Source organism: Nothobranchius furzeri, chromosome 12 (genome assembly GCF_043380555.1).
Source record: "Nothobranchius furzeri strain GRZ-AD chromosome 12, NfurGRZ-RIMD1, whole genome shotgun sequence".
In the NCBI taxonomy this organism is placed as follows: domain Eukaryota; kingdom Metazoa; phylum Chordata; class Actinopteri; order Cyprinodontiformes; family Nothobranchiidae; genus Nothobranchius; species Nothobranchius furzeri.
In genome coordinates this window covers 57088689-57099719 of record NC_091752.1, presented here as the reverse complement: position 1 = coordinate 57099719, position 11031 = coordinate 57088689, and the positions used below count along the sequence as shown (strand labels likewise).

Sequence of the window (11031 nt, the reverse complement as noted above, 5' to 3'; positions counted from 1 at the left end):
TGTCTCTGACTACAGAGAGGGATATTTGGGAGAATCAGGCTGGTCTTTCCACAATTATGGAGGAGAACTTTGGGGAGAATGATGAAATATCACTTTCTTTAGAAGAAAATGTCTCCTACTGATGAAGAATTAGAGGAAATAGACAGTGACACATCTGTTTTTTTAGAGGAAGAACTGATTCAGGGCGACACATGTGCGCTCCAGAGGGCCCTCAGTCGACGCGCAGGTGCAGTCATAGAGATCGGGGTAGGCCGGTGGTGGTGCGGGGGGCGTTCGGCCTCCCCGTCGGTGGGTGACTCGCCGGCTCGGCTGGGGGTCACGGGCGCCGGCTGTAGTGGAGTGGGGTCGGTGATGTTGTCGGCCCCCCCCTTCGGCGGGTGGCGTCCCCGCCGCAAGGTACTGGGCTTCGGCTGGAGTCTCAGCGCCACCATCAACTCCCCCTTCGGCAGGTGGTGTTCCCACTCCAGGGTGCGGAGTCTCAAGCCTGATTCATGCTTCTCCGTCAGCTCCGCAAGGGACAGACGCGCACGGATTGATGGAAGCGTTTTGCCCTCATACTTCTCCGTCTCCTGGGGAGTGTTGCAAAGCAATTGCCCGGCAGGACAACAGAGGGCGTAGCGCTGTTCTGTGGTATCCTGTCATGTATCCGGTCCAAGATAGTGCGTTTATATTGTGTTTTTTTTTTGTATATAAGAGACTTTTTAACACAGACAAATTTGTCTCTCATCCTCCTCCACCTCTTCATGCGCTCACCACCTCTAAACCCACGTTTCGTGTCATTTCCGTCCACAAATAAAACGCTTGCTGCGTATCTTTTCACTCCTCCAGTCACGGAGGAATTAAACGTTCATGTTTTAGAGTTAAGTCGTGATGTATTCTTCAAGCTTTTCTGTGTCTACCGCTAGTTATCCTCGGCTCTGTTTATGCTTTTGAGGGCGCAATGGCAGCGGTGTAGACAACAGCGGCGTCCTGACCAATCACAAGCTTGCGTTGTCCGTCTCGACTGACGGATGTTTAGAAAAGAGAGCTCGACTCCGTCGGTCCTTGCGGAGCTCTCCGGCAGGCCCGCAAGGACGTTGCGTGTCTCCGCACTGACGCAGACGGAGAAGCATGAATCAGGCTTCAGGTGCAGTGCCACTGCAACTGTCAACCTCCCTTCCCTAGGGCAGGTGGGTTTCCCACCCCTGGATGAAATAATCCTGCTGCAGAGACGACACAGACTCTGTGGGTGTCATTGACCTTGGAGGTATTGGACAGACTGGTCACCCTGGCGGCGCCGTTGTAGTTAACAACACCCAAAGAGGGAATGACATGCAGCAACAGGCCACGCGTGCATGGCTCAGTCTACTCGAAAGGCACATCCTCAGACTGAGCAGCAACGACAGGCCATGTACGACCTGAAGGTCGTATTATGCTCAGCTCCGTGCCTGGCGCTTCCTGATTGTGACAAAGAGTTCCACCTTGAGGTCGTGTTCTCATCTAACAGCTTCAGTGTCGGTCTTTATCAATTATATGACTGTGACAGGCGTGTCGTAGCATATGCTAGTAAGCTCTTGTCCGGTCCTGAGTTTAAATACTCTTGACTGTGAAAAGCTTTGCTTTCCACCATGTGGGCAGTTAAACACTTTTCCAACTACATTGGTTGACAGAAAATCATCGTCATTGAAACACAACATCGGCCAGTGACCTTCTTTCCGCTTCCGGTCGGTAACAAGATGGCGCCTGTGCTTGGCTTAGCCGCAGTCACCGGCCACTTTTTCAAACTTTTCTCCACTAACCTCCTCTTTTCCACCTTGCTCCTGTCTGCGATACTCTTCAGTAGTGTCCCTGCTACCATCTCCTATGATCGCCAGACTCTTTTGTCCTTCCGTTTGTTCACGATCGCCCACGATATTCTGGTCTGGTTGAACTCTGCCCGAGTGGTAATTCTTTTCTTAGCCAGCCCCGGGGTTCTGGTCGTGGGGGAGGCCTAGCTGTTGTTTTCAGAGACCATCTTCCACGTAGTTCTACAACCTCTGGTCACTTTGCTTCCTTTGAACTGCAGCTGATTAAAGTCGGGCGTAAGGACCCGTTCTACTGTGCTGTGGTCTATCGTCCACCTGGTCCAAACAGTTCTTTTCTTCAGGAGTTTAGTAACTTTCTATCCTCCACTGTGAAGCTGTCCAGACTGGTGATTGTTGGTGACTTTAACATCCATGTTGATGATCCCTCCGATCTCTTTGCCATGAATTTCTCCAGCATTATGGACTCCTTCAGCTTTACCCATCATGTTTCTGGCCCCACACACACCCGGGGGCACACTCTGGACCTTGTTTTTACTTCTGATCACCATTGCATTTTCTTTAACTTGTCAGTTTCTGCGTCCCCACCTCCTGCTCGCCGTATGGTTAGTTCTTGTTTTCTTACTGAGAGCACAGCTAGAAATTTTTCTGCTGCTTTTGATCCACCCTGTTCTTCTGATAACGACCCAGATTCCTTACCTTCTCAGTCTAACGATCACTGCCTCTCCATTCTGGACAATATCTGTCTTGTTAGAACCAGATCAGTTCCTGCAGTGAACCCTACTCCCTGGTTTCATGACAGCCTGAAGCGCCAATGCAGAAAAACTGAGCGTTTGTGGAAGAAAACTCATCTCCACGTCCATCTGCTGCACCTCAAAGATCTTCTGTCATCCTTTAACTCTGCAGTCAGAGATGCAAGGGTTTCCTATTTTTCCAGCCTGATGTCCCAGAGCAAAGGGAACCCCAAGGTGCTGTTTAACACCATCAGCAGTATCGTCTCTCCCACCACTCCTACAGCCTCCATCCACTCTGTTGCAGACTGTGAGAACTTTCTGTCTTTCTTTGTGAACAAGTCAATAAGGTTAGATCTAGCATCTCTCCTTCAGCCTTACCGCTGCCTCTCCCGACTCCAACCAGGCCCATCATCCTAGATAGCTTTGCTCCTGTTTCTTTGCCAGAGTTAACCAAACTAGTTAACTCTATGAAGACCTCTGCATGCCCCCTTGACATCTTACCCTCATCTTTGTTTAAACATGCTTTCCAGTCCATCGGTCCCAGCGTGCTCTCCATTATTAATGCTTCTCTGTTTTCTGGTCAGGTCCCTGCTTACTTTAAGAACGCTGTAATCCACCCGCTTCTTAAAAAAACGAGTCTTGACCCCTCTCTTCATAGCAGCTTCAGACCCATCTCTAAACTTCCGTTCATCTCCAAGATCTTGGAAAAGGTTGTGGCTAAACAATTCACAGCTGCTCTTGATGAACATAACATCTATGATTGCTTCCAGTCAGGTTTTCGTAGAGCTCATTCTACTGAAACAGCTCTTCTTAGGGTCTCTAATGACCTTCTGACTCAGTGATGCAGGGGACTGTTCTGTTCTGGTCCTGCTGGACCTGACTGCAGCCTTTGACACTGTTGACCATCACCTGCTACTGGAGAGGATGAGAGACTGGGCAGTTCTATCAGGAACTGCTCTGGAGTGGTTCTCCTCTTATCTTTCTGAGTGTTCCTTTTCTGTGGCCGTCTCCAAGTTTAGGTCCTCCACCACCTCCCTTACCTTCTTGGAAAATTAACGGGTTCTTAACCTCTAACCGGAAGCCTGTTAAACATCAAGACCTCTTCATGGCTTGTGATAACCCTAGCGACATCACATGACATGCAGATCTATTGGCGTGAAGTCAAAGGTCTTTCTCGTGTACCCGGAACTGATATGGATCTGATTGCAGACTCTCTTGCCAAACAAGGTGCAGCTGTTGGTACCCCATGGTCCTTTAACCCCTTGTGGCTCCCTGACAGTGTGTCTTCTCGGTCAAACCCACCCCGTGTGTGTCGTGACTTGAGCTAAGGCCGTTAACGCGTCCACCTCTCGACCGTCCGATGGTTTTGAGTCTGTTCTTCCTGTCTTTTCTGAAAACAACCTTGTCAGTCTTCAGTCCCAGGACTCTGATATCAGCAGGATGATCCTGTACCTTTCTGATCTGACAGCTCATTTGCCTTCTCCTGTCAAGCTTGACTCCGTTCCTGAGCTATGGGCTCTCTTTCGTGTTCGTGTCATTCCCTCGCTAGGTGTTGTTAACTACAAAGGCGCTGTCAGAGTGACCAGTCGATCCACAGCCTCCAAGGTCAGTGACACCCACAGAGTCTGTGTCGTCTCTGCAGCAAGATTGCTTCACTCGGGGGTGGGAAAACCACCTAAAGCTTGGTTTATGCTTGACGCATTCACTTTCCGCTTGGTGATGCGGCTCGCGGATGGAACGCGCTTCACAACTTGCAGCGTTTATAGGTTCATGCGGCTTGTCTCTGCGGTGAGTTAATATTCTCCCAAACTGTAGGGGGCAGCGTAGAGCTCTACGGCATGCATCCAACACTACACCATAGTAGAAGTAAAAATTACTGTTGTTTACAACATGTCATTCCAGCATGTTTTAACAGCGTCCTCGTCTTTTCCGACAGTGCGAGCTATTTCTCTCCAAGAATTATTAACAACGTGTTGATCCCGGTGATCTTTTAGAGCTGAATCATACAAATGTCTGTATTTATGAACCTCTGCCATACTAGTTCTTGCCAGTCCGCCATGTTTTTCCGTGTCCGACCGTCCGCATGGTTAGAAAATTTCCTAGGTGCGCGGTGCGGAAATTTTGGGCCGTGCGGAGGTGCTGTGGAGGGGCGTGGTTGTTAAAATGACGCAACCTCGCGGATGCGTCAAGCATAAACCAACATTAACCTAGGGGAGTTTGCAGTGGCACTGCACCTGAGACTCCGCACACTGGAGTGGGAACACCACCTGCCGAAGGGGGAGTTGATGGTGGCGCCGAGACTCCAGCTGAAGCCCAGTACCTTGCGGTGGGGGTGCCACCTGCCGAAGGGGGGGGCTGACAACATCACTGACCCTACTCCTACAGCTGGTGCTAGTGACCTCTAGACCTGACGTTGGTGACTCGCCTACCACAGGGGGAAGGTTGAATGCCACCCTGTACCACACTGGCTGACCCTGATCTCTGACTGCACCTGCGAGTTGTAACGTCAATAAACCATTACGCTACAGCGTCGACCGAGGGCCCTCCAGAGAACACACCTGCGCCAGACACGTTCTGAGACATTGCATTCACCCGCAAACAAACACTTCATATTAGATTCATCCAAACACAGGGTTGCTTTTTTAACACCAAAGTTTTTTTAATATCAAAGTCTTTTATAAATTGTCATGTTTTATAATTGTTTAGTAATAAATTTCTTAACCTTCTTAAACTTGACTCTTTCTTGAAATAAACACAGAGTGGGTGTACATTGATCACTGAACAGGCAAAGATCTTTAGATCTTCTGAATTAACAAATAATCTTTGCTATTAAATTAAATCTTTAAAAATAAATATAATCTTTTGATTAAACATAGACCAAGCAAGTTGGTGTATGAATATATATCTATTATATTTATATATCCATATATAATCTCATTCGTCAATTTGTTTGATCTTAGGAATTAAAATATAAGCTGATAGCAACAGCCTTTAATTCCTATGTTTAGGTCATTAACCCTACAGTAACATTGAATCATCTCTGGTTTCGGTGTTAAACTGGCTTATGCAAAATGTGGTGATCTCTCCTCACATCAGCATGGAGCCATAAAAACTCTTCCAGGCAGAACATCACTTTATTTAGAAGTAGGGAATATAAAAACATATATGGAGTAAACTAAGGAAAGATGGGCAAAGCGGGCAGATCTAAAGGCTCCTTATGCTAAATAAATGGGACTTGTGGTATAGCTAGTTTGTGCTGACACCCAGCGGTCAGGGTTGTACAACAGCTCTTATCTATAGAGGGGAAGCCAACATACTCACACTGCTTGTAAACTTCATTGACATTTGAGAAATCATTGATGTCAGCGAGAAGCACGGTGGTTTTAACAACTGCCAGAAATAAAAGTAAACTGCATGAAGAACATCTGCAGAACAATGGCTTCGACACAGAGGATCGCCTCACCGTTCTCGTAAGTGCATCCAGCCATTCGGAGGATCTCCCCCATGTTCACGAGAGCCTAGGAATAAAACACAATAGACTGTTGCAACACATGGACCTGAACTTTGTCCCATGAAGTGCTAACATGATCCTGGTGACACTTTGAAGCCAAAGCTCAGTCAGAGCAGCTGCTACGTACTTAGCGGCAGTGTTGGGAACATTACTTTAAAAAAGTAATTAGTTATAGTTACTGATTACTTTGTCAAAAAAGTAACTCAGTTACTAACTGAGTTACAAGATCATAAAAGTAACTAATTACCAACAAAAGTAACTACTTAGTTACTTTTTTCATTAAAGAATGCAAGAATTACTACAATAGTAAAATATAAATGACTAATGACTGAACATAATAAAATGTATGTCCAAATGTTTTATATAAACCTGAATAATTTAAATAAATATGCACTTAACAGGAGGAACTACTAATAGGAACATTACACTAATCTAGACTATTAAAAGGTCACTGTGTGATATTTAACAAAAACCCAATCAGCTACAATTTAAAATTGCAAATAGAAACACCTGTAAAGGTTCCCGAGCCTTTAAATCTCGGTCTAGTTAAATTACAGAAATAAATGTAATTTTGCACAGCATTCTAATTTTTCCAGCTTCACATAATTGTGTGTTTTAGTAGCATTTCTGTTGCTGGTAATCTAGTAATGGTTAAATAAATAAATAAAATCCTTTAAAATGACACTAGAAGAGGCACAAGCCTGATGGAGGACTTACATTTACTAACGTGGGTCAGACCCAACCACAGAAGAGCTGAAGCTGGGTGGTAAACACACACAGGTAGTTCTAATAACACCTGAGCTCCATGATGTCTGAGACTGATGCATCAGTGTTACAGCGGGACTAAAGACATGATCAGGAACAGGTTACAGCTGGATGATCTAGGAAGGCAGAAGATCAGGACGTCTGAGCGGTGAACAGGTGAGCGGACCTTCGGGACGTCCCGCTGTCACGCTAAGAAGGGCATGGCTGCAGACCCTGCAGCAACAAGTCTGCGGGGGTCTGCAGCCGTAGATATTCATCACGTCTTCCTCGTTCTTCACGGGCCGTGACGCACTTGGATGAAAACATCTACCTCTTTAGCTCCTGATCAGCTGATGATGACAGCTTCAACACACCGCGCTGCTTAACGCACGCATTTTCTTACCAGGAACAGAAATGACGTTTTGATAAAAGAAGACGTAATTAATTAGTTTGCTCGTTACAGAAAGAAATATTTTTTATTAACGCGGTTATTTTAAACGGAGTTATTCCCGTTGTGTCTCCAGCATGCGGTGACAGCGAGAACACTGAGGGTCTCCGCCCACCCGGCCAATCATCATCGTGTTTGTGTGTTACCGACACCTCTCTCTCCCTGGCTGCAGCTGAAGTGTGGCGGTCAGAAAGCCTCACGCTGCTGCTCAACGTTCGACAAGCACACAGTAACGCACAACCTTCCGTCCCCAGTAACGGTAACGGCGTTGCAACAGTGGGAAAAGTAATTAATTAGATTATTCCGTTACCTATAAAAGAACGCCGTTAGAAACGCCGTTATACTTAAACGGCGTTACTCCCAACACTGCTTAGCGGATTATTTTGTTAATACGGCTGAATGTTTGGATAGTTTTACATCTGTGCAGAGCAGCTGTTGTGTTGTTTTAGATCATTCATTCACTCATCATTCATTGGTTTACTGTAAAGAATGTTTTCCCACACAGCTGCTGGTTAACACTGGTTATTAAAGTAAAGTCATGCTAAAAAAGTTACTTTCCAGAATACTAAAGTAACTATAGCCACATCTCAGGTGTGCGGGTGTGAAATCAGCAGATGGACGATGACACCTGTCTGGTTTGGGCCTGAACACCGCCTCCCACCAGCTGGCCGCTGACCGGATCCATCCCCAGCTGTCCTGATACATACACGCTCCGATCAACCACCACTGCTTGGCTTAGAGACACAGACACAAAACAAGAGTTTTAGTTAAAGGTCTAAATATACTGATCAGGTGAGCATGACTGCTCAGCCAATCACAGGGCAGCGAGTCAATGCCCTTAGTCGTCTAGGTAGGTGCTTTACTGGACTCCAAACTGAACATCAGATGGAGAAAAACGTGACACTTCAGTAACTTAGTACTGGTTGAGTATTTCAGAACCTGCTGGTTTACTGGGATTTGAACCCAAAATAATCTGAAGGGTTTGTGGACGGCAGCAGGAGGTAGGGCGGGTTGTCCAGTAATCAGAAGGTTGCAGGTTCAATACCGGTTCCCTCCAGAGACTGCTGTTGTGTCTTTGGGCAAGACACTAAACCCACCTTGCCTACTAGTGGTGGTGGTGGTGGTGCCTGCCAGCGCGCCTCAGGCCAGCTGTGGCTAATCATCACCACCAGCGTGTGAATGGATGAACGAAAGATAGTTATGTGAAGCACCTTGGGGGGCTATTAGGGATGAGCGAGTACACCACTATCTGTATCTGTATCTGTTCAACCATCTAAATTATCTGTATCTGTACTCGGAGTGGGCGTGGCCTAACCCAGAAGTGGGTGTAATTTAACCGGAAGTGGGTGTGGTTTACATCAATACGTTATTTTAAGTTTGATCAGAAGTTGCTATGTGTATTGTTTATTTGAAAACTATTTACAGAGCAGCCTCAGAGTTGAGATTAAATGTTTTTGATCACAATAGTAAAGGAACTATTACAGAACAAGTCTTTCAATAAAATCAGAACATTAATATTTAAGTGCATGAATTAAGAGAGAGAGAGAAGAAAAGATCTTTTCTATAGAGCCTCTCAAGATAAAAATCACAGGGTGCTTCACAAAAACAAAACATGTAAAATAGAAAAAAGAATTTAGAAAATGATTAAATTAAAATGAGCAAAAAATAGACAATTGTGATTAAAAATGTAAAGAAAGAGAGAGAGAGTGAATAGGAAAGAGGGAGTGGATCCTCCTCAGGAAGAGGAGAGTGTGTGGGGGGGGGGGGGGGGGGAGAGAACCCCGACTGGAGCAGAAGCAGTGACATAAGAATTAAGTCACACAACGTTTTCCACAAATGCACACGCTCATTCGGAAATTCACACTCTTTGACTCATAAATATAATGTGAAAAAATAAGTCACGCAACATTTTCCACAAATGCACATGCTAATTCTGAAGTTCACACTCTGTGGTTCACAAATATAATTTGTAAGAACACTTGTAATATAAACTCACAGATCATACGAATTGCTGAACGTGCATTTACGAACAGCTTCTCATTTGTGAACCTTTCTGCGTTTGTGAGTGAAATCTGTGCGCTGAATTTTGAGACTCTCCTAACGTCGCAGATCAACAAACGTCACCATTGGCTAATGAATCTGTCAATCAAATATATGATTCTGCCAGGGCTGTTCGCTTTCAGCCAATCATATGGCTCCTTATGTTACGGAACAGATCTGCTATGCGCATAACCCCGGGTTTCCACGGGAGCCGTCAGCAGCACGTTACTGCAGCAGCACGTCTTGCTCGCGTAAGCTGCTGCTTGGCTCTTCCCACGAGACGCGAAGCAGCAGGGGAGCAGCTGTCACCGACAGAGCACGAAGTCACACGAGTGACTTCGTCAGTAAACACAACAACAAGCAGGAGAAAACTACAACATGGTTTGTGTTTTATGTTCTGTCCGTTTTATAATCGCCAATACGGACCTGAAAAACAAAGGAGACCGCTAGCTATGTGATAACTTCTCACGGGGACGCACAGTTAGTAACTGTTTTTAAAAGTAAAGCAACCGGAACGCAGTACGTTCTTTATTCTGAAAATCTCGAGAGCTTCTCTCCATTTCCGCGTTCGATTTCCTGTCTTTCCTTCCCCAAAAATGTCGAACTTGACCCGTTTCAGAGGCGTCGCGCGTAGAAAATAGAACCGGCGCGTAAAGGCCGCGACATGCTGCTCCTGAGACGCGGCCGACTCGCGCTGCTGACGGCTGCCGACGGCTCCAGTGGAAAAGGCTCTGTTGACCACAGCGGTTCCTATCAGCAGCTATGACGTGCTGCTGCAGTAACGTGCTGCTGACGGCTCCCGTGGAAAGCCGGGGTCAGTCGGATACAATTTTCCTGCATGTGCAGCTCGGGGGTGACGATGGCTGAAGACATCGCGTTAGCGTTCACACTTGTTTAATTTTCTATTTTAATTCTGGTGCCTGTTAGCAGCTGAAACACATCATCATGTGCTTGTGGATATCAAATATTCTATATGAAGACATGACTGTAATAATAAGTGTAGCAGGATGAGGTAATCTGCTCCTGATTTTAATAAATAACACCTGGTATTAAAGTCAGGAGCAGATTACCTCATCCTGCTACATAAGTAAAGGTTAGCTGCTGTAATTTTAGTGTGCTCATAGAAAACGTGACAAAAGAACACAAAACATATTTCTCTTTATGACCTATATAGTTGTCATCAACATAACATGATTTACAGAATACATGTGACCAACTAACTTCATGTTCTATCACCGGATGTTTGGATCATAGACTGTACATACTGGTTTCCTCCCACACAGAGCCGTGTCCAGGACTTTTAAAATGGGGTGGCCCAAGTGGGGCACTTGTTTATTCATGGGTGGCACCAATGGTTATGCTTATTTATTTATTTATTTATTTATTTACACAAATCGTTTATTTATTTATTTATTTACTTTCTAGTGAATTTTTGAGTTTCACATTGCACAATCACCATTTTCTTTTTCTCTTCATCTTCTACTTTTGTGGTGGTTAGCAAGTCACTTCTTGTTGCATCACTGCCACCAACTGGATTTGAGTGGGACTCTAAATACTATGTATGTGAATATGAAAAAATATTAAATAATAGTAATACTACATGCCTGGGCTAGAAAACAAGGTGAAAGGTGCATGCAACCACACACTATTTTTGAGTTAACAACCCAAGCCTTTTGTCGACAATGTAAAGTCAATTTAAACTGGAACTTAGTGGGGTGGCACCTGGGGTGGCCAATCAGATTCTAAGGGTGGCATGTGCTACCCCAGGCCACT

General features: G+C 45.5%; 1 protein-coding gene across 1 annotated transcript; it reads right to left on the bottom strand.

Moving 5' to 3' along the window:
• Positions 1-467: 467 nt before the first annotated feature.
• Positions 468-10131, bottom strand: LOC139062262 (rutC family protein UK114-like). The gene is made up of 4 exons (XM_070543131.1): positions 10042-10131; positions 8082-8092; positions 7831-7952; positions 468-6022 (listed from the first exon to the last, which is right to left on the bottom strand). The coding sequence occupies exons 1-4, from the start codon at positions 10129-10131 to the stop codon at positions 5736-5738; spliced, it is 510 nt and encodes a 169-aa protein (XP_070399232.1). The 3' UTR covers positions 468-5735.
• Between the last annotated feature and the right edge of the window lie 900 nt (positions 10132-11031).

What these genes read in the sequence shown, in the direction of transcription:
- LOC139062262 (XM_070543131.1), bottom strand. Translation starts at nt 10,131, where the DNA reads ATGTCTTCAGCCATCGTCACCCCCGAGCTGCACATGCAGGAAAATTGT. An exon ending in ACAGGTGTCATCGTCCATCT is followed by an intron (nt 6,023 to 7,830) that starts GCTGATTTCACA and finishes GGCTCTCGTGAA; the next exon opens with CATGGGGGAGATCCTCCGAA.